This window comes from Triturus cristatus, chromosome 1_2, assembly GCF_964204655.1.
Source record: "Triturus cristatus chromosome 1_2, aTriCri1.1, whole genome shotgun sequence".
Lineage (NCBI taxonomy): Eukaryota > Metazoa > Chordata > Amphibia > Caudata > Salamandridae > Triturus > Triturus cristatus.
This window is the reverse complement of record NC_140580.1, coordinates 348,008,323-348,033,490: the sequence shown is the minus strand read 5'-3', so window position 1 is coordinate 348,033,490 and position 25,168 is coordinate 348,008,323. Positions and strand designations below refer to the sequence as shown.

At 39.2% G+C, this 25,168-nt stretch overlaps 1 protein-coding gene across 1 annotated transcript in view; it reads left to right on the top strand.

Annotated features, from left to right (window-relative positions):
• LOC146867305 (trypsin-3-like) overlaps positions 1-25,168 on the top strand; it is a 177,907-nt gene that overhangs the window by 86,088 nt on the left and 66,651 nt on the right. Inside the window, exon 4 of the mRNA XM_085614893.1 lies at positions 7,511-7,777. Coding sequence (XP_085471019.1) covers positions 7,511-7,777 — 267 coding nt within the window. The remainder of the gene's footprint in view (positions 1-7,510; positions 7,778-25,168) is intronic.

The window sequence follows — 25,168 nt, the reverse complement described above, 5'->3', positions numbered from 1 at the left end:
TACTTGCCCCAAATCTGTTTCTGCCAACCATTCCGCCATGACTGCCGCAAAATGACCGCCAGAATGAGATATTGCAATCCCATGGCAGTGCCTGACAAGCACCGCTGCCATTCTGGGGAGGGAGGGCGGTCCACCAGACGGTCAGAATGCTTCCTACCGTCTGGACCATGTTGTTTGGGCTTTCCAACCACCAACACACTGCCCGCCATCGTAATGTGGTGGGCAGTGATTCAGTCACCGATAGCAGGGAGACCGCAACCGACAGCCTGTTGCAATCAGGCCCTTAATCTTTTTTTAAAATAATTTTTTAAAAACCAAAATTGGCAAAAAAGCAAACCACCCGACGTGGGCCTACATCCGCTACCTGCATAGGGATGAAAATGTTGGTTAAAACACTCAAAACATGCATACAACAACTATCCAAGATCTAACTACCTCCTTCCTCTTGCCTTACAATAACTTATGCCACCCACAATCCCTATTTATTAATAAAAATGTTAATTACCTGAGCATAGCTCTTTCTTGATTCCGATCTTGACTACGCCAATCCAGCGACTATTGAAACAGACGTACAATCGGCAACGTCATCTGTAAAAGTAAAGATGAAAAACTGAGAATTTCTCTCATTAATTTCAATGGGGAAGCATGAGAAAACCTACAAAAATTATTTAAAAAAATTGTTAATATACAGTTTTGATACAATGTATATTTTTGGTAAATAATATATAATTCAGGTTATTTTTATTTAGATTATTTTAAATTTTTATTAACTGTTATAGCTTTTAAAACTGAAATAAACATTTTCTAATAATACATTCTATGTTTTCTATTTTATTATTCCTTTAATAAAATTATGTATAACATTTTTAGATAATTATTTTATTTCGCCTGTCTCTTTTATTTTAGTTTATCCATCCATGTTTCCGTATTTTCAATTATTTAAATATGGTATATTTTACTTATAAAAATATTATAAATATGTTTTTTAAATAATAACTGGGTATTAATACACTCCCCCACCCTAAACCTATTTCCCTTACTTACCGTACCTAAGGATGTACAATATTATTTCATGAACATGTATAAAAAATAATACCTGGGTATTAATACACTACTCCACTCAAACCCTTGTTTCCCTTGCATCCCGGCCCCTAGGATAGGTGTCTGACCCCCATAAATATTACTTATAGTTAATTTTTTTAAAGTAACAATTTAAATTTAAATCACTATTAATTAGTATACACATGTTAAAAATAATTATTGGGTATTAATACATTTGCACAAACCGAGGCTCCTAATTCCCTTCCATCCCAAAGGATGGGTGTTACACGCGCTTAAGGATGAATTTTATTTATTTTTTAAATAATCAGTAAATATTATTAAAAACAATATTAATTAATACACAAGTATTACAATTAATACCTGGGTACTAAAGCGTTACCCACCCAAAAAACCCTATTTCCCTTAAAACCCATCTCAGAGGATGTGTGTCACACTCCCATGAATTTGAATTTTATATATTTTTTAAATTACTAATATTTAAATATATAATCAATATAGATTAATGAACCACTATTCAAATTAATACCTGGGTACTAATACACTCCCCCACCCAAAACCCCTGTTTCCCTTTCATTCCATCCCAGAGGATGGGTGTCAGACCCTCATAAATAGTAGTTATACTTTTTTTAAAAATAGCCAAAATTAAATGTAAATAAAAAACAATGTTCTTTAATTACCAAGCAATAATTTTAATAGACATTTCTATACATTATTACTAGGGTATTAATACACTCCCCTTTCCAAAACCCATATTTCACATACATCCCATTAATCAAATTTTTAAATTTCAATATTTTTTACAGTACCCTCAAATATTCATTTAAAATTAAAATCAATATTGATGAATACTCAAGTAATAAGCACTTACATTAAACACTTACCTTAATTCTCGATATAATAGCATACAATGAAATGGCACATGCGTTGTAATGGCATATGCGTTGTAAAGGGAGCGTTGTAAAGGCATTACGATGTAATGCCTGCATTGTGATGGATGTTTCCCATGGGCTCTTCCAAAGTTCAAGGACCATACAAACAAAAGTATTTTTTGCGGTTGGAAATGGCCCAATTTGCAGAATTGGTCCATAACCTACTGCAAAAATGCATTTTTCATATGTTCGAAACACAAATTGCGATTCTGTAACATGTTACTGAATCGCAATTTGTGTTTAGCAATTTGGTATTTAGAAGGGGCGTGGTTAGGGTGTCCCTTCCTAATACCGAATCGCAGTGGTACATATGAATATTTTGCAACCGAATTACTGATGCAAAATATTAATTTTTTACCAACACCTCAAGGGTGGTGGTAACCATTCACAAATGGGAAGGTGTCCCCAGGGGACTCCTTTTGTTTTGTAAATGTTGAAAGAAACATTTTTTAAGAGCAGGCAGTGGTCCAAGGGACCACGGCCTACTCTAAAAAAAAGGAAACTTTAATGTCTCATTTTAGTTTTTGAAACACACCCCATTTTCTGTTAAGGAAAACGGGCTGCATTTAAAGAAAAAAGAGATTGCTTTATCAAAAAGAAATCTGTCCCCAACAGGCCACCATCCTTGTGATGTCTGCAATTTCTAATGGGTAGCAAATTGTGACCAACCTCATTACCTCATTAATGCTCATGAGGTAGGTTGATTGCCACCCCATTAGGAATCGCTAAATGAAGCTCATTGGGTTTCATACATTAGGAATTGTGATTTCTTAATTGACTTTTGCATAGAATCGCAATTAGGAAATCACATTCCCTAAAATTTGTCATTTTGGCCCCAAATCTGGAAACTACAAAACGTACAACTTTAAGTAGTCAGATGTTCCCTTATAAAAAGTGCCTGGATACCGCTCAGATAATAAGCATGGTATCCAGATCCTCGTAACATAACATAAATTGGGAAAAACAACCACACAACCCAACAGTAAAAACTCCTTGCTGGGTTTCCATGCAATTTAGGGTCATTCTCAAGCTGCTTCACATAATGCATAGGGTCTAAAAAGGTAAATGTGGCATCTAGATTCATTAACTAGTCCCTATTACATTTCTAATAGCGACCTGAAATTCAGTCACACCTTCTCAGTTGAGCAATCTAGCTTCAAAGCTTCAAACCTACCTTTTCTGACAACACACAGAAGTTAAAATCTCACTCTTCAAGCAAGGTTTACTAGTGTCAACAGGCCTAGCTGATCTGTCTTTTCACTCCATTGATTAGGGCCACAGCCCTCTCCATCAGATTCAACAATTGATGCTTCCTCCACAATGGACCCCAAATTCCATTCATGTTAATACCCAACTGTAATAATGAGGTGACTTGCTAGCACTTAATAACAATCCAGAACAAGTAAATAAAGCTGGCATAATTGCATGAGGTTGACTGTGATCAGTTGGTGTCATCTTGTCATTGGAAGCAGAAGTCGATGAGATTCCTAATAGAATTAATAGTTCATAGGTCGGTCCACAATGCATCTCTTAGACTGAGCACGCTCAACCAAAATCATGATAACTGATGCTTATAAAAACCAGTAGTGTTGCAGAAAGGATCTGTGACTATTGACTTATAACAGGCTGTTTGACAGCAATAGGAAACAAAGTCAAGCCACAAATTACTAAAAATTGGCAGAGCAATGCTGCATGAAAATCTGCAAAGAATACATTAAGCATTTGATGAAAAATGGAGCAGTGTCATATTTACAAAGAGTTGCTGGCCAGAGATGTCATTGTCCACGCTTGTGAAAAAATTGACATTTTTTGGTGTGACTCGCAGGGACTTATTCACAAATTGCGCTTTGCACTACATTTTGTAGTACTCCAACCGTACTACAAAACTTACTACAAAGTGCACAAACTGCACTTTTGTAGTAACTTACACCTTTTTAGTAGCTTATGCTTTTGTTGTAAGTAAGTACTGCAATTATTTTCTATGGGATGGTGTTGCAGTACCAGTGGTTGGCCATAGAATGTGGTAAGATCGGCTTATGCTCAATTGAAATATTTAATTTACTTATAATTCCCTAGTAAAGTGCACTACATGTGCACATTCCACGTTAATTAAATGCTACTAGTTGGCCTGCACTACTGGTTGTGCCACCCTCTTAAGTAACCCTGTAAACATGTCTCAGGCCTTCTATTGCAGAGCCTGTGAATGAGATTAAAATGCCATGCTGACCTCGCAAGTTAAACTGCTGCCAGGCCCAAACTTTCCTTTTTAATTCCTAAAAGTCACCCCTAGGGTAGGCCCAGGACAGCCTTGAGGGCAGGCTGCAATGTATTTAGAAATCAGGAAATGCACTTTTTTGTTTTACATGTTCTGGTACTGGTAGTGAAAACATTTTACATTTGTTTTTCACTACTGCAAGGCATATATCTCCCATAGAATAACATTTGAATTACCTTATTACATCGTATACGAGTAATTACCAAATTAGAAGGTAAAACTGGATCAAGTTTGGTTTCTCTGGAATCCTAATTTCAAAAATACTTACTTATAGTGAAGTTGAATTTTAAATTGCAATTCTGAAAATGCCACTTTTAGAAAGTAAGCACTTTCTTGCCTTAGCCAGGATGGGAGTAAGCGACTGGACACAGCCTCACTTACACCTGAACAGGCTGTATCCTGTCCACACACAAAGGGATGCATACCCCTCTGTAGTGAGCCTGGAGTCAGGGCACGAAGGAGGACATCTGTGAACTTTAAAGGCATATTTTTGAAGTCTCCTCCACTTCAAGGGCACCACTGGGTATAAGTACTGAACCTCAGACACCACAACGTCAGTAAACTTCTGGACCTGTGGATACTCTGGCAGGAAGAAGGACAACTGTGCTGCGGAAAGGTTTCCACTCTGCTGGACTGCTAGTCTGCTGGACTCCTGATTTGCTGTGCTGACCTGCTATCTACTGCTCTCCTGCCTGGTTGAGAAGGACTGGACCTGCATCTCTTGAACCCAGAATCCAGAGTTACTCCAAGGGCTAGCTGGTTGGCTTCCTGATCTGCATCCTCAGGGACATAACAGGCTTCCAACAACCTTGCATTTGCAACTGGACTCTGCCATCTGTGAGACTACCCTGCAAAGCTGTGCCACCCAGTCCTGGACCCTTGGATGTGGGTCCAAGGTGGTTTTCAGCAGAGCCAATGCATCTTCTCTTCTGAGTGGCACATCCTCAAGCCGAACCAACGCATCTTCTTGGCTGAGCGTGCATCCTTGAAGAGTGGAGGATTGTAAAATGTAATTAGGTCATTTCAGTGCTATCCTACCGGCGGGTAACCCTTTCTGTAGTAAAAAAACAAATTTAAAAAAGGCTAAAAGGACATGTCCAACTTTTTTAATACATTGCACCTTGCCCTCTGGGCAGTCCAGTGCCTACCTTAGGGATGACTTATCAGTGGTGGCTCCTCCGCCAAGCATCGCCCCATTGCTTTTTGCAGTGAAAAAAAAGGAAAAATAAAATGATAATAACTCTAAGTTATTATCATTTTATTTGTTCCTGCTGTGGCGTCTCAGTGGGGCGGGTGGATCTACTCTGCACTCAGAGCAGGGAGAGGAGTGGTGGGTACTATGTAAGTGTGCATGAATGGCAGTATTGTGATTGGCTATGGGAAGCTCAGAGCCCGGATGCTTCCTGCTTCCTGTTTCCACATAAGAAGACAGGAAGAGAACTGATAGGATGGAGAAAAGGTAAGGTGATTTTTTTTTACCCTCTTCCTACTTTCCCGTCCCACTGCTGCTTCCTGGGAGCAGCGGCCACTGTGACTGATATGTATTAAATAGGAAGGCTTGGGCCTGGCAAAGGGTTTACTTTGCCAGTCAAAATGGCAATTTAAAAGTGCATGGATAGGCTCTGCAATGGCAGGCCTGAGATGTTTTGAAGGCTGCTTGAGTGGGTGTCACAATGTGTGCTGCAAGCTCACTAGTAGAATTTAATTTACAGACCTGTGCACAGGTAGTGCCAATTTATTAGGGACTTAAAAGTAAATAAAGATGCCAATTGAGTATAAGCCAATGTTACCATGTTTAATGGAAGGAACACAAGCTATTTCGCACTGTTAAGCAGTAGTTAAGTGTGTGGAGTGCTAAGACCAGCAAAAATCAAATCAGCAAAAACTGTTCTAAAGGCACAAATTTGGGGAAAATTGAACCAAGGATGCCAGGGCTAACATCACTTTACTTTGTAATCGCTGGTGATGTTTGGTGTTACATCTGAGCCTCAGGCGGTGCTATGATCTTTTAGTCTCTTTTGTCATTTACCATTTTATTTGTCTAATAATTTCCAGATAAACCCAAAGACATATTCTTTTGCAATGTCAAACTCTGGCTGAACATTCATCTTAATGATGTGTGTGATTGTTGTGTCTTTATTATGCACCTTGCTGGCTTCAGCTAGCTACCTATGGAGGACTAATAGAACAATTAGACTGCAATAATACTCAAAGCCATGAAACACCATAGTAAAGAACAGTGCCCCTCACCCAAGGCCCACAGAAAAGGCCTCCAAAGAGTTGTGTGCACATAAGGTTTTCTTGTGAGAAGGGTGGATCGTGATGTCATGAGGAAGCTGTCAATGAGAATGTCAGTTATGGTGCTGGTTTCATATTGTCAGTGAGGTGGTTATCTCTAATATGGGATTGGGTTTCTGCCTACAGGAGGCCCATTAAAAAGCAGATTTAGGGTACAGATAGTCTGCAAAGAGTTTCATAATAGTGGAGCAGAGATCATGGTATCATCTGCATTCTGTGTAAAGAGTATTCCATAGTTTGTTGGGTTGGTCTGTACATATGGAATGTCTTGCAGTAAGGTAGGTTTCCTGATGATGGGGTTTATTGTCTATGTTCTGGGGATTCTGTGTTGAGGGGATTTCTGCTGTGGAAAGCGATTTCTGATTTTGGGGCTAACATGGTGAGGTTCAATTTCTGCTTTCAAGAGAGGCAGAAGAAATGATGGGCAATGCTCTTGTTTGGCTGCAAGCCTTGGTGTTAAGAATTAGAAATTGCATGACAGAAGTCTTGGAAAAAGAAGGGTCTGTGATTTTCTGGTTTTGGTGAGGTATCCTGGTATTAACATGGATACTTGTTCAAAATATTCCCTTTACAGTATGTATTTTCAGCAGTCAAGGTACTATTTGTGGCCATGCCTTTTTTGTTAATTCTAGTTTCAGATCTTTGCTAAATAAAATACACATCTTATATTGTCATGTAGGTTGTTTTTTTCAATGATATGTTTGCGTTTTGATTAACTTTCGCTCTTTCTATATTTCTTGCCTATCTTTTTCATATATATCTGTCTGTTTTACCCTGCATTTATATACTCTTTTTTAAAACTTCTCATTTGCCTCTTTGATCTAGCCATATCCTCCACTATTTTTTAATCTCTACACCCACTTAGATTCCCCTCACCATTCTTTCTCCCACCCTACACACAAGGTGAACCCACCCCGTGCCAGTAAGCAATCTCTTTGTGTTTCAGCTGAGCCGGCCTGTGGTCTATAATACATATGTTTCGATCATAGCCATTCCTCTGCAAGGAGCTACTGTGAACGAGGGCCACTTCTGCCAGGTGTTCGGCTGGGGTTTCACCAGTATAGTTGGCGGAAAGACGTCAGACACCCTGCGTAGTGTACGGCTCCCCATCGTATCAATGTGGAGTTGTAACGGCACATCCTCCTACTCTGGACGCATCAATGGCAATATGATCTGTGCGGGCTTCAGCACCGGTGGCAAGGATGCATGTCAGGTATGTGGAGGGCTCTCTCTTAGGCATTTAGTTTGACAGCCATCATGTCCCTAGAGTGCTCATGGGTGCTGACATTTACACAATGGGATACTGGAGGTCTCACTTAGCAAGAGAATGGCTATCAGATACAAAGTCTAGTGGTCCAGCATTGAACCTGCACTCAGCTTTCCAGTTAATATGTTGGTTTATCCTCAGACACTGGCACACTTGAGCATAGGGGTGGATGCAGCACCCAAATGTCTATGGACTCAGGCTCAGACATAAACACAAAGGGAAGGCTAATTCATAGAGTCTTCTCTTATTTGGCATAGCCATCTGTCATTTTTAGCCTTTTTTTCACTTGTTAAGACCCCTTTTTCTCTTTAAATGTCAAAAAGTGTCTATGGCATACTATGGAAAAGTTCAAACAAGCTAAAATTATCATGTAAAATAACACTCAAGGCAGCTTTGGCAGGTTGTCATGTACTAAGAGAACCAGAGCCTGGATTGTTCTACCATAGTGTATCTTTTACCAACTTGTTGAATCATACAAACACAAATTGCCAAGGTGCAAATATTTGCACCTTGCAGATTTGCATCACAGCCAACCAAAACAGTACTTTGACCAGAGTTGTGTATTGTTGTTGGACTCAAAATAACCCTGCCAAGGGAAAAGGCACACCACTGCTAGGTTTCTTAGCTCAAGAGAATAGCAGGTCATTGACATCTATTCCAACAATGATATGGGTAAACACTTAGGGGTCAATTACGATCCGCCCGCCACCACAACGGCAAAAGGGACTGCCCGCCATAGGTGCAGTGGTCCCGCCATTCCCATTATGTTGCTCCCGCCACACTTGCGAGCGCATCCCGCATTTTTCACATTGCGGCGGGCGGTGCTGTAAGCAGCATCCGCTGCAATGTGTAAAATGCATGTTGTGCTTTTGCATGTACAACGTAGCAGGCACCGTGCGGTGTCTGCCACCTTGTGCATTCAAATGCAGGGGCGTACCATAGGTACCCCCCATGTGCACTCCCCACCACCCCAACATACTGGGGGCCCACAACGGGCCCCCAACCGCGAACACCACATGCCTTTCCGTGGCGGCAACGCCGCCATGGAAAGGCTGCTCTCCGTCTGCATTGTAATATGGATGGCGGTGTCTTGAAGACACCGCCACCATATTCAAGCCAAAAGCAGCGGACGGTCTTCCCGTCCGCAGGAGACCCCCCAGCCATCCTAATATGTATGGCGGGGGGTCATTCAGGCGTGGATGTCGGGTGGATCGCCCCCGACGGGCCGGCGGTGGCTACCGCCGGCCCGGCAGGGGCGATCCGCCCGCCATCTTAATGGGCCCCTTAGGTCTGTCTTGTCATACGTGCAGCTATTCAAAGCATGCATATTTGAGCAAGACATTTTACCTCTCTGAGACTTACAGGTCAAATGCAAGGAACATTAGGCACAGGAACTTTAGACACACACACACACATCAATATATATATATATATATATATATTCACTGAAAAAACCATAGGTTTCACACATGTTATAGTTAGCGGAAATTTTACTGATAAAAAACCAATGAAATTGCCCCGTTATAGTTAGTGCTGGCAACTATAACTCACGCGACCGCAATCCTCTGCTGATGCTAATACTGTATTTAGACACTTATTTGCCCATGTCTTCTTCCATACATTTTTAGCTATACATATATTACAAATATTTTTTTTTCATAAAGACACATATGTCATCAGCAGAAGATTGCGGTCGTGTGAGTTATAGTTGCCAGCACTAACTATAACGGGGCAATTTCATTGGTTTTTTATCAGTAAAATTTCCGCTAACTATAACATGTGTGAAACCTATGGTTTTTTCAGTGAATTTGCAAGGTTTTTTAAATGCTAATTCCTAACTATAACGTGTGTGAAACCTATGGTTTTTTCAGTGAATTTGTACGGTTTTTTAAATGCTAAGTGACTTTACGCCATTCGTGGCGTGCGCGCCCACTTAACGCAGTTCGTTCCGTGCGCGCACGGTGCGCTTCGCGCACCGTGCGCGCACAGTGAGCACGCGGTGCGCTTCGCGCACCGCGCACCTACTTTACGCAGTTAGTGCCGTGCCCACGTTACGCTAGATGGGCCATGTACGCACGATGCGCTTCGCGCACCGTGCGCACATGGAGGACATATTATGCGCTTCCTTGTGATAGGTAATCTGTTGAAATTTTTTGGGAAAATTTTCTGTGCTCTGATAAGCCATGCACAAATGGTGGCCTTCGGCCACTATTTGCACAAGGGGTGGAGAAAGTGTGGATAGTGTTTTTTTTATTTTTATTTTTTTTCCGTACGCTTACGGTAAGCGTACGGTAAGCGTACCCCGCTAAATTGCCGAAAAAAAAATAATGCCGTTTTTGCTCTTGGGGGATGTTTGGGGACTCCCTCAACATGACTATGTGAGAGGGAGTTGTCAAAACATCCCCGTAACATGTTTTTGGCCATCATGTTTGATACATAACACTCAGTGCGGTAGACAAAATGGCGGACGCCGCTTCCTGGTTTCTGCCGATTCGAATGTTTACTAAGATCTAAGAGCCAATCAGAATCGCGCTCGCGCACGCCACCGTACGCTTACCGTAAGCGTACGGTAAGCGTACCGTAAGCGGGCTCAGATATATATATTGATTTAAAGGCTATTTTCTCAGAATCTACTGAACAGATTTACACCAAACCTACAAAAGGCACTTCCTTGACCTAGGGACTACCTCTCTGCCAAATTTCTAGTAATTCTGTTCAGCCGTTCGGGCTGTAGCTCGTTCTAAAGGTCCTATGGAAAAATGCATGGGAAAAACGCGTTTTGGGACCCCCCTTTTATCTCAGCCCCCGCTTGACGAATCCCCCCGAGACTTTCAGGGTAGGAGCGGAGCGTAGCGCCCCACCTATTTTGAGAAATTCGCGAGGATTCGTCGACCGGCGCCAAAGTTATTCAAAATAGAATGTTGAGGTTTTCCTATGGAAACGTGGTCCTAACTATAACTACCTACTGGCGACCGCCAGTAGGTAATATATATATATATATATATATATATATATATATATATATATATATATATATATATATATATATATAAATATATATATATTTTATATATATATATATATTATATATATGTATATATATTACGAGTGTTCCTCCGCTGACTTTCCCCAAACGGCTCTCCCGAAGGATGGACACAGACCCAAAATATGTGCAAAGTATTCCTTTATTCCATTGTCGCCATAACGCGTTTCAGATCACATGACAGTGGCATAATGGTGATAACTCCCTTTTAAAGTGCAAATGCAAGTGAGCAAATGACCACGTGACAGGCATGACGTGTAGATTTCGAATGGACATAGACAAAAGCTTGACCTTGTATGCATTGTGTGAAACTTATATAATATCTAAATAATATTTAAACATTTGATGCAATTTCATTATCAAAGGTGCACTTTAATGCCCTTTTACTTGCTTTAGTTTTCACTTGGTCATATTAATCCAATTCGGTACATCTAGGTAAAATACCGTCATTTTGTTCATAATATCCATTATTTGCCAATGCTTGTCTGAGTATAAAAGCTTGATATAAATGTATCTGTTTTTTTATAATACTCTAATACATAATTCGTGGTACATGAATTGAAAACAAAAACAATAAAAACATATGATAATTGTTTCTGTAAAAGTGCAATGTGTATAGTGCAATATGTGTGCAAATATAGCCTAATAAATAAACCGGGTTTCAGTAGTTTATAGGACCATATGAATAGATTTCAGGAGTTCTTATAGATAATACATTATCATTTGGACTTCATTGTACTGTTTTAAGAGCTGATTTGTCATCTGTATATGTGGCGGGATTCAGAAAATGCCTCAAGTTGTTACAATCTCGTTTAAAATAAAGATGTAAAAAATGTGCTTGTGAAATACCTAGACCTATATTCTAGTAATAATTACATTCGTTGTTAACAATAAAGTAGTTTTAAATTATGGTCATATCTTTTGTGCAAATCCTCTGTCTTGTATTGCTGATGGGTAGAAACCTTGATCAAATGCCAGGTATATCAATACTCATTCAAAGTGAACCGACCGCACCTGTAAAGTGCATATGTGTCAGTGCAATTTAGTATGTGCAAAATATGCCAATAAATAGATGAAAAGGTGATTTAACCTCAAAATTATATCTATCGACCTATTTACATAGTTTCTCACCTAGATAGGTACCACTAAAGACAATTATGTTATAACCATATTAAATACAATAAAACTTTAAGTTACGAGATGTCGATAAAAACACCTTATAAAATAAATAAATAGTAAAATATCGTATTTTTTTAAAAGACATAAGAGGATCTGTTGATAAAAGGTAAAATGACCAATGGTAAAAAATCTAAAACGAATTGTGGTAGGTATTCGAGAGCTAGGGTTGCGTCTGATTGACTTCTACTGTCTGTAAAAACATGCAAGTTTGTTGTTTCAGATCAAACATGTATACAAGTCCTCCGTGGCATTAAGACCTGCAGGATGCTTAGTGTCCAGTTGTAGGATGTACCGTGTTTCAAGTTTTCTTAATTTATTTTCACGGTCACCCCCTCTCCTGCTTGATGGAATTGAATCTATGACAAAATATTTAAGGAAATGGTTGTCAGATTTATGTTGTTCCCTAAAATGCCGTGCAACGGGGTACGTGTTATCCTGATTCGTGATAGCTCTTAGATGCTGGAGGATACGTTTAAAGACAGGTAATTTTGTGCTGCCTATGTACCGTAAATTACATGGGCATGAGAGGACATAAACAGTGTACTCTGTCTTGCATGTTAAGAATTTAGAAATAGTGTAGTTGTAATCGCTGAAAGGGGTTTTGTATGTGCTGGTATTAACTCCCTGAATGCATGCCTTGCACGTTTTACATGTAAAGAATCCTTTGACCGATTGTATCCAGCTACTGTTATTAATCACTTCAGGACTTTTGTGGACTAGTGTGTCTCTCATTGAGGGCGCCTTACTGTAAGTAATGGACACCCTCTGCGATAGCAAGGGTCCTATTACTGGGTCACTGAGTGCCAATGGCCAATTTCGCTGAATAATTTTATTTAGACTTTTGTGTTGTTGACTATATTGGATGATCAGTCGGAATTCTTGTGGCGACCTCGATTAGAACGCCGGCACTCCTCCTCTTTTGGCACGGTGCGATTTTCCTCCGGCAGGGCAGTCGGTATATATAAACAGAAATGGCCTCTGAGCCCAGAGGTCGATTGCAAACGCACTCACTCGGAAACTGCTGCTTCAAGTTGCTTTTTATTTCGTATTAGCAAACATCGCTATGCCCATCGCGTTTCGGTTCTCCACTCGAACCTTGATCATGAGTAGATTGTTACAACCAGGCAAGACCAGACATTATTTATTCCTACTACCTCACCTACTTCCTGTTTGTGTGGTTGCAAGGCATTCTGGTCCTTGTAGTGCACAGACTATTTTTTACGTGTCTTTTATGTTTTCTGAAAACAAATGTGAGTTCTTATAAAAGTGCTTGATATGAAAGGTTTATTTACAAAAACAAAAACATATGTGAGACACAGTGCTTAGTGATTGGGTGGTTAAAACAATGGTATTTAGTATTTACAAGTAAGCCAAACAAGTGTTTTGTTTGCTTGCATTTACAGCATTCCAACAAAATGTTCCCTCCAGTGAGTATTTGTATTAAGACTAGTATTTGCGCATGCAAACCAGTAAATCAATAAAACAAAATTTAATTTCACAAAATCATAATGGCATTCTGTCTAGTCAGAAATACATCTTCTGATTTCCGATTTCAAACATTTCAAAAATGTAGTCACGACTAGTATATTTAGACTCTATCTGCCCTCCAGTGGGTATATATGCTTAAACCAGTTATTAAGCATATAATAAAATGAAAACCAATTTCTTAATAATAAAAAATTACTTTGTAAAACCATAATGGCATTCTATCTAAATCAAAGATACAACATAAAGTTTTTCAATATTATCCTGAATATAATCGTGACTACTATATTAGTTTGCCTGTCTAGTCAGGGAATCTGATTTATGCATGAATCAGTTATGTGATAATGTCCAATTCTAAATTTTAAAGATGTACAAATAATTCTTCATCCTGATTTGAACCTAACGGACTCAAAGTCCTGAACGACACAATGTGCTTTGAGTCTTTCTGTCTTAGTTGTTTCTCACGATTTCCTCCTCATTCTGGGTTAGGCACTTGTTCTATTGCATAGAATCTCAGCAGTTCCCAATTACTCTCATGCATTTTTTCCATGTGCTTTGCAATAGCATTAGAACGATCCTTGTTCACAATAGCTCTTATATGTTCAAGGATACGTTTTTCAATATCACAGATGGTACAACCTATGTATTTGAGTTTACATGGGCATTCCACTATAAATGCAACGTATTTACTCCTACAAGTGATGTGTTGTTTTATCTTCCACTTGATACCCTTTTTGATTTCCGCCTCTTTTTTAGGAATTGCTATTTTACAAGGTTTGCAATTTTTACATGGCCAGAATCCTTCGATCTCAGTCCACGATTTCTGTTGTTTCAGCTTGAAGTGGCTCTGGGAGAATTTATCACCCAAATTTGGAGCTCTCCTGTAGGTGACATTGGGATGGTCACCTATAAATTCTGCAAGTGTCATGTCTAGTTTCAAAATGCTCCAATGTTTTTTGAGTATCCAAGTCAAATCACTTGTTTCAGTTGTATAGGTTGTTATTAATCTTATTTTAGTGAGGTCCACTTTGTTTGTCTGAAGAATAGCAAAAACTTAAAGAGGAAATGATAAAAAATCTGGAAAACATGAGGAACGTGTTAAACAACGCAAACAATTTAAATTCCGGAGGGATAAGTTAGATTTTGAGGAAGGGCGCATCTTCACTTTCGCAAGGAAGTTTGAGCAACAAAGGAGTAAAGAACAGCTGGAAACAACCAGTGGCCAGTTTTCCAGCTATGAATCCTTGACAAGCACTGACGCAAGTGAGAATGAAGGTGCCAGTGCACCACAACCCCCAGCTATTAACAAGAAAATCACTTTAACGGAAATACGCTTGGCCCTGCAACAACAGAAGTGGGAAAAGATAAAACCAGCGGGCAGTGGAAGAGGAAGGGGAAGAGGACGGGGCAGAGGAGGATCAGGAAAACAAGGAGAGGCAAAAGAGGGCAAGGACGGAACCAATCCAGCAATGGAGACCCGGGGCAGGACAAAAACAGAACAAGAAATGACAGACCACAAAGAAGAAACAATGAGTGATGACACTCAAGAACTTAATGTCATCAACCTTTCAGACAGACAACTTACAGTTTCAGAAGAACAGTCACTAAAGAAACTTCTTAACTTTTGCCCCAACATACATTTGGACATCGCACAAACACGTATAGTTCTTTATAAGTACATCTGCAGAATAAAACTGGCCAAAATATTTGCAGAAAAAAACAAGTCAAGAAAGGGCAAATCTATAACAACTGTAAATAGCAAATTATTGGTAGAAGATGAACAAGCTTTGGCAACCTTACTAACAATGGGAGATGTCGAACCAGAAGATTATACAGACAGCTTGGAGGAACTATTGCCTCCATTAGGGGCAGGGACAAGTGGAAAAAAATCAAAATCCTATTTCTACCCAACTCTGCTGCCAGGAAATAAGATTGATTTGTTCCACTAAGCTGTAATACATGATTCAATTGTATTCTAGCATACATGATGAGTCAGCATTGACTTTACTCTCATCAAAGTGAAGAAGGTACAATCCTGATAATGACCCACGTAACCCATGATTAAGCAACATAAGACATGCCTTCTTTGAAGACAGTGAGACCTATATTTATCATTGCTGCATCCAATCTAAAGCCTTGAGATTTGTGAATGGTGATAGAATAGGCCAGACACAGAGGAAACTGTTGTCTTCTCATGTAGAAATATTTTACCAACAGAAATGCAAGAGTGCACCTTCCTGTTTTCCTATTTTCTTCAGTATGATCAAATGTAATCAAAATATAGTCATACTCTGTTCTTTTGGGGTACGTAATAAAGTCAATCATATTCCCCACTACACCATTCGCTAATCCCTCATCAATGCTCAGATTTCATCACAAAATTATTCTGCAGTTTAGAGTCTTTTCCTAAACCAACAGTATGTGAAATGGTTTTCTCTAGTGATTCCAGCTGCTTTGCCACCGATTGACATAGTGGTAAGTTTAAACTTTGATGTTCCATTTTGTATTTACTATTAAGACTTACTTACAATGTCTTGTTTTTCCAAATGAAGCATTTCTATGTCGAATTGAGTGTAATTGTCCAATGTTGGCATGAGGCACATAATCTGTTTGTGAGTTTTCATAATATGTTGCCTTTCAGAGCTGGTGAGCTGTTGTGTGGGAACAGAGAGTGAACCATGCGAGAAGCAAGAGCTTTCTTAGCTTTTTTCCAAAACAATTCCTATTCTCATGTCTTTTAATATATTGCCATACTCCACATCTGCAGCTTGTCTTGTATATTGTGCCAACTCAGCGTACTGAAAATGTAACCATATGCTCAAATTTCCAATACTTCCTATTGACTTTTTAGGTTGTTCATGAAGCAGTTTCTTAAGAACTGGTTGACCTATGACAGGAGTCAACTTTAGAAAGTCACCACCAAACAGATCATCATAGTACATTTTGCGGACTTCTTGCATGCTCAAATGAATGAAAGCTATCATTAGGTTTTATACCATGCTAACTGATTCAATATTAAGAACCTTACATTTTTTCAGAACTCTGGAGACTTCATGACGAGCATCACCAGATAACTTCAAGTACTATAGTTTGTTATCATGTTCCACAGGGAACATAAGTAGACTGTGCAATGTGATTCCTTTAATGTTGTCAGTGGCTAGTCCAGTAGGAGCACTCAACACATGAAAGACCACAGCTAGTCTTCCTGTAACGAAATGTAGTAATCATTTTAATTAAAAAATGTTTTCCTGGACATGCCTGACCACTAACATAGAGAAGTGTAGGCTTGGATGTTCTCTATGAACATTCAAATGTGTCATGTAGGAGTCCATGCTCTACAGATTTAATTTTCTCACACATTTCTAGCTGTTCTTGATTCAATTGAGAGTTCAAAAATTCCAAAACAATGGTCTCACTCCAGACTTGGCCCATAGGATTTTCCACTTCATTCATAGCTATGGATGCCTCATTTTCAATGATAGGCTGGCCAAGTAGATCTTGACTATTAGGTCCTGAGCTCTGGCTCTCTTGGGAACTGTTTTTGCAAACCTCTATAGTAATTGTTACATTTTCTGATATGTGGGAACACTTCGCATTGAATACTATCTTTGACAGCATTGAAAGCACCTTCATAACAGTCATAGTCACCTAGTAGTTCAGTCTCTGAACTCCAAAGTCTAAAAAGTTGTATAAGAGACAGAAAAAAGGATTATCTTTTCTCACCTGTATGACATCTCAGTTTACAATGAGGAGACTTTGTTTGGAATGTGCCACTAAACATCTGTTACAGCTGGTGACCCCAAACTTTCCTTGTTCAATATTTTCATCTATGTTATTTCTGGATGTAAAGTACTGCAGTATACTTCATTCAAACAAGGTTTTCTAGATGGACACTCTGATGTGCATAATAAGTGTCCATCATATTTGTTTTAAGTAGCTCAGTATTTTCCGGATAAAACTGAGCAAGATACTAAGTTTCAGGAAATGGTTTCAACACACATTTTGTGGGGATGTCAGCCCTAAACGGGCTCAAATTGTTGATTTGGACTACCCGTATAAGCTAGAAAATCTGAGCTTGTCACAAGTTTCATAGGATCCAATCTATCTGTGTGAAAGCGTCTTTAAACTGAAACTGTAAAGCTTTTTACTTAAACACTTGTCTGCTGCTATCTTTTCCCATGCATCCTTCATTTCTGTCTTTTCTGACTTTGTTATATATGAAATGATGTACCAAGCTACAGCAATAGAAATGTCTGCTACAAACTGAATATCCATGCAGGCATTCCACATGGACATGATTACAGGATTGTAATCACTGATAAGTTTTGAAGCCTCACTTATTTTCAGGATAAATGTGTTTTTGGGGGATTTTCTAGTAACAGTGAGCCTGATTCACAAAATCCTAACTTAATGACTTTCGGTATTCACAGAAGGCATTTAGGAGTTCTAAAGTTAGGATTCCTAACTTTACTACTCCTAAATGCCTTTTGTGAATACCGAAAGTCGTAAAGTTAGGATTTTTCTACGTTTAGGAGTAGCAGAGTTAGGAATCCTAACTTTAGTATTCCTGAATGCCTTTTGTGAATACTAAAAGTCGTAAAGTTAGGATTTTTCTCAGTTTAGGAGTAGTAAAGTTAGGAATCCTAACTTTAGTACTCCTAAATGTCTTCTATGAATACCGAAAGTTGTAAAGTTATGATTTTGTCTCGGATTAATTTTGTGAATCGGGCCCTGTGTGTCTGTCTGCAGACATAAAAGTGTTTACTCTTCCTTTGGACATTACATGCCAAAATGGCACTTAGTGTAGAGTTTCCATTTTGCTCTGTATATCTGTTGGCAATATTTGCCACATTTATGGGATGGAAATTGTAAGATTTACTGTCTAAGAGTTCTGTTCTGAAACCTTACTGGAATGTAACAAGATACATACTGCTAAATTAATGATAACATTGAGTTATCAGTATCTTCACCAAATGTTGGCACATCTTTTACCCACAATAACTTATGTATATCTGGTGCACCTCTAGCTTGGAATGTTTTTCTCCATAAAAATTCCACCACCTCATCCAGTGATGATTCTTTTTTGTTACAGATAACATTGAGCATAGCTCCACATCTGTGCTTGCAGTATATGTAAATATTTGCAGGATCATTGAAACACAATCCCCCAGGAGTCTTGAAATTAAGCCCTGCAATGTTTGCATTAGCTTGTCTAGGAAACTCATTAAGATCGTCCTAAGCATACTCTGCACAGCTGAATGTGACAAACCAGGTAGGTGCACCTAGATTGCATAAAATGCACTTTATCTCACCATGGCGAGGGCACCAATATTCATTCGTACCACATTGACAAGCCATGATATACATCAAATTACTCTATAGTACTTCATCTTTACCATTTACTTTTTCCACAAAATCTATTGCAGTGATATAGAAAACTGTGTCCCTCTTCTCATAACATGGGCCACATTCAAAATATGGCACTGACAGATCACTTTCAAACAAAAGGTGGAAAATGTATGGAATGTTTTGCCTAAACCGGGGATCTTCAGAATATAATGTAGTTGAACTATATTCTGATGCAGGAATCTGTACTGGACGTTCATCATAATGACCACCTTCTCCTGTAGGAACACATTTCTAAAACACTGTGATTCTAAGCTCTTTTCCCACGCACTTAGCAGTTCACCTATTCCTAAATTATCATCCATCTCGTCTCTTGATTGTAAAGGTTGTATGCTGTAATGTTTATAAATTTCTTCTGCTTTACCTAAGTCAACTTTTTCAACTGAGCAAAAGCACCAGAGGTGGACCTTTGGTTCTGACAGAAGTAAAATGTCTCTCTACATCAACTTCTTTGTCAAACACATTTTCTAGTTTAAGATATTGAAAAGCTTTCTTAACCCTATAAATGCTTACAAGTTCTTACCAATTTGTTTTATCTTTCGTAGGCACTCGATTTGCTAGAACCACTAGAGATTCTTCTTCTACTCGATCCACACCTATACTTTCAATTTTCTTCTTCATATTCAAAGACAAATGCACAATATTACCTTTTAGACCTGTAACACTTCAGAAGGAAGTAGTTTCTTGTTCTCCATTATAACAATTGCTTGGAAGCGATGCATGGTCTGTCTGAGAATACTGTCCTACTGGTTGATGATTTGTAGCTCAGGAGAAATTCCAATTTATTATGAAAACCTTTTATAATTACTTTTATATTTATTTAATTACCTTTTATTAGTATCCAGTTTGCCAATACAATATTTACAGACAATGTGGCTTCTGCACCAATCAGCCGATCTTCAGCTATTGAGGGCCTAATTATGATGGTGGTCAGACCTCAACCGGCTGCTCCGGTCTGACCGACTCATTACGATATGTGCAGTCGGAGTCAGCAGACGGAGGGACCGATCGACATTTTCGGAGGGCCCGTCATTCGGTCAGAAACTCACCATAATCCCTTAAGGACGGCGATCTGCCATCAGGATTATGATGTCAGTTTCTGACGGTCATTCTATCACAGCCTTTCCGACATGGGAAGGTTGTCAGAAAGCAACTTTGGGGGCCCCTAGGAGGGTACCTGTCCCTTCTTGACCTCTCCATTTGGGCCTGGGGGGCGTCGTGTGGCAGGCACCATGAGGAAGGTGTGATGTTCACAAACTTTCATTTTTCAATGGGAGCTTGTACTGCAGGTGTTTTCAGCATGCAGCACAAGCTCCCATAGACAAATGGAAGTCTCCGACCACACAACGTGCGGTTGCATCCTAATTGGAATTGTGGTGTCGGAACCAATGACCTATGGTTCCTTCTCTGAAACGGTGTCAGTGGGAAACAACTCCAAAAGACATTCTAATGAGACCCTAAGTAAAGAGTCTGTTTAAACCATTGCACTACATCACTCTCTTCTGTTCTTTCACAAATATAATTGTTTTGGGCTTGTGATCTGAAATGGGTTCATTTACAACAAACACAGACTTTGTGAGGAATTTCAGCAGTTGTAGTTTCCAATGCATCAATTTCCTTTTTAAGTTTTTTGTAAAACTGTGCTTTTGTTAGAAATTTAACTGTTGGTCCGCACAACCATCTCATTCTCTTCACTTTGCCTTTCAGGGCCAATGTATATCATCTGAATATCATTGTTAACAGAACTAAGGGGCCCATTAGGATGGCGGGCTCTTCATTTTCTGCACCTTGGGTGGCATCTTTAATCCACTACAAACCCTATGTATAGAATAAAAGACATATCATATTAATTTCTGATTCTCGCAAAGTTATCATTAAAAAATCAAATTCTTGCACGGTTCAGTTTACTAAGAACAGCCCTTTTACTTCCTTATTTAAACAGACTGAAGGATTTGTGTAGAATCACTAAAAGAAGCAGAATGCTTTGTATTATCATATTTTAGGACAGTGCAGATTTTCATGCTGCAACGGCCCGTGCAGGTAAGAGCGGTGGGGTCTGATGGGGGAGGGGGGGTTGGGCAGACGACAAGGAAAAAATAAATATTTATTTAATTTTTCCTTGAAGTCGTCTGATGAAACCCCCCTCTCCAACCCGGCCCCACCGCTCTTACCTGCATGGGCCGAGGCTGATTTCATGAAAGAGTTTCTCCCTTTCCTATAACTTTATACATCATTTATACTCAGTTTTTTATGGCAGTATGTCCTCTATGTTGAGACCTGTCAAGTTGGAGGCTGGGTGTGAAAAGCTTTACTTAGAATGTCATCCCTGTGTAAATATTTTCTGTGAGTGAAAAACCCTGTGCAGGGTAAAGGCTGGATGTAAAAGGTTTTAGGGAGTAATTCTGACCTATACAAACATGTTATCTGTGAGAGAAAATAGAGTATGAATAGTTTTACAGACCGCAATGTCTCTACTGATAACTGTGAGCAGTGAACAAGGATAATGTTCACTAGACCCTCTGGTAACACATTTTAACAGGGTACCATTTGAATTTCTCAAACAAAGAGAGAGGGGCCCTTTAAAACCAACGAGGTAGGGCACCAAATAGACCGCAGACAAGAAAAAGATCCTCTTTTGTAGGCACAGTCATCAAACATGCAGACAAATAACAATAAATAATATCACCAAAACATAAATACAATTTCCAAAAAATTGATTCTCAATAAATCCTATGTAGTCCAAATAATCATTCAGCAATTTATTATAAATTGACATGTTAAAAATACATTACAATGCAGAGTAAATCATAAAATATACATTAAAATAGTAAAATGACTTTAAAATATTTTAGTGTTTCAATTATTAAAAAAACACCTCAATTATACAGACACAGTGGGAGAACAAGTTAGACAATAGAAAAATTATACAGTGCATCGACGTATTTCGGTGGGTTCTAGAATTCTAGAACCCCCTGAACCGCGTCGATACTCTGTAGAAAACGTTAACACTAGATCTCTGTGACATTTGTTGGACCAATAAAGGTGAGTAGATGCACGGTTTTTACTTGGAAACAAATGATCTTAGTTACACTAGTGAGGTTCTAATGACAAAAACATTTTTGTGTCTAACTTGTTCTCCCGCTGTGTCTGTATAATTGGGTTTTTGTTTTTTTACTAATTGATATACTAAACTGATTTTAAGTCTTTTTACTATTTTAATGTGTATTTTATGATTTACTCTACATTGTAATGTATTTTTAACGTATCAACTTATAATAAATTGTTGAATGATTATTTGGCCTAAATAGGATTTATTGAGAATCCATTTTTTGGAAATTGTATTTTTGTTTTGGTGATATTATTTCTTGTTATTTGTGTGCATGTTTGATGATTGTGCCTACCAAAGGGTACCATTTGAATTTGGTAGAGTTTTACGAAAGAGTAATGCCTTCTTATCAAAGTCCATACAGGTGATTGGTAAATTTTTATAACAGCACACCATCTCTCCTGAAACCTCTTGACAAGTTAAACTGTGGGTGTGAAGTGCTTTACTAATGAAGCCATCTATCTCTATAGACCTTTTGTCAGATTGAAGACAGTGTTTGGTTCGGTTTACAAACAGGTATCTGTCGACTCACAATTCTGAAGAGTATAAAGAATCTATGTGGAAGAAAGGATCTATGGAATCACTATGCCTTATATTATCACATTTTAACCGGGTGCAGATTGCTTGTGGGAGAGTTTCATGAAAGAGCAACTCCTTCTTATGCAAGTCCAAAAAGAATTAAGGATTCAGTTTTATAGCAGCACACCATCTTTCCTGACACCTCTCTACAAGGTAAATGGTGGGTGTGAAGTGATTTAGTAATGAAGCCATCTATCGCTAAAGACCTTTTCTCAGATTCGAGATGGTGTTTGGTTCAGTTTACAAACAGCTGTATCTATTAAATCTTCTGAAAAGGATAAAGAATCTTTGTGAAAGGATCCAAGGAAACACTCAGCCTTAGGTTATCACATTTTAACAGGGTGCAGATTCTGATTGGTTCAGTTTGATGAAAGAGGGCCTCATTTTCTTATAAGTGTTGCAGGCTAAATGCTTCTTTTTTTAATAACAACATAGCCGCTTTTTTCCCAGTGAAGGCTGGGTGTGTAAGGCTTTACTGAGAAAGTCATATTTCTCTCTAAAGATGTTTTCTCTGAGTGAATATGGAGTTTATGTCTCTACAGTAAGACTACCTTCTGTAATGATTCCTGTGAACAGAATAGACAGCTTGTGTTGAAGGATTTAGAGAATAACTAGCCCAGTGCTAGTATATTGCAGCATTCTTTACATCCTGCATGGTAGAGTTTGATCAAACAGTGATCCTATCTCATACTACCTTTTAACAGTGACAGCTCAACAGAGAACTAATGCTTTGTGCAGAAGACCTTACAGAACCAGCACCTCATGTGTTATATCGCTTTACATTAACAAGCTCTCTACCAATATCTCTGAACAGAGTAAAGGGTGTGTGTATAAGGTCTCAGACAACTACTAGTCCTTGTGGTAATTAAAGGTGGGCGGAATTAGCGAAAGTGCCTTTCACAAAATATTGCGAAATGGCAAAAAATCTCAGCTATCAAGCGAAATTTTGGTGTGCTGATTAATGTGTTACTGAATTTGACCTTCAACTCGGGCACCTGCTTTATATATAATTATATCTGTAAGACTTACAGATATAAATAAAGCAGGTGCCCGAGTTGAAGGTCAAATAAAAGCGCTTTCTGTTGGGGTTTAATTTTTGTGACAGGAGCATCGTGCCAGAATGAATCCTGCCCTGCATATTTACCCAAGAAGATGCCACCGTTTTGTGCAATACCTCTACTCAACTGGAGTACTTTCTACTGGCTAATCAGTAAGTGCTACCTCGTTGGGTAAATGTATGTGCTTTTCCTACACTACAGCTGCGTAAAGGGCCAGAAGAGTTGTCTACAGCGACCATGTGTGTCTGTAACGTTGCCACCGCACCAACGGGCGCCCAAGAAGATGCCACCGTTTTGTGCAATACCTCTACTCAACTGGAGTATTTTCTACTGGCTAATCAGTAAGTGCTACCTCGTTGGGTAAATGTATGTGCTTTTCCTACACTACAGCTGCGTAAAGGGCCAGAAGAGTTGTCTACAGCGACCATGTATGTCTGTAACGTTGCCACCGCGCCAACGGGCACCGGGGTCCCTCGAGTGAGCTGTCCATCATAGTGGGGGAATGGGCGGGAAGACATTGCACACCACTGGTGTGTGGGGCGGGGCCAAACGGGCAGGGCTTCCATGCAGTTTAGATGCCTCTTGTTTATAAAGGGCCAGAGACGGATCAGAGCAGCAGATGAGGAGACAGAACCTCCTGGTGTCAGGAACTACACGGGGATTGCACTTGAGAAACTCATGGATGCACAGAGCTCCATCAAGGATGACAGCAAATTGTTGACGGTAGATATGGGGAGACAGCAGCACACCTGCTTAGGCGACAATTTCCATTTCCTCGCGGATTTTCGTGTTCCGCGCGGAACGCGAAAATGTAGAATTTTCGCAATTTCCGCGAGCGGAACGGAAATTGTCGCCCACCCTTAGTGGTAATGCACTTTATCAGAGGGCAGATTGAGGATACTAAAGTTTGATGTAAAAGTAACGCTTTGTATATAATTCTATACAGAGTGAACAGCTTACTTCTTTCAGTACATTCCCCCTCTACTAATAGGTCTGGAGAGGTTAAAAGTTGGCTGTAAAATGCTTTTGTGATTAATCCAGCCCTGTACAAAGGTGTATCCTCTGAGAGCACATGGTGAATGAAGAGGTTTACAGCTAGAAAGGTCTCTACTCATCCCTCTGAAAAGAGTAAAGGATTAGTGCACCAGATTGTAGACAAACACTTGGCCCTTGCCTACTAGATTTACACAGGGTACTGATTGGTTTCGGGAGAGTTCCATGAAAGAGTAACTCCTTCTTATCCAAGTCCATATAAAGTAAATGGTACAGTTTTATAGAAGCACACCATCTGTTCTGACAGCTCTTTACAAGTTAAATAGTGGCTGTGAAGGGCTTTACAAATGAAGCCAGCTATCTGTCTACTGACACTTCTGAAAAGGATAAAGAATCTTGGTAGAAGGATGAATGGAAATGCTAGGCCTTATATGTTCACATTTGAACAGGATGCAGATTTAGACTGGGTGTTAAAGTCTTTAGTAATA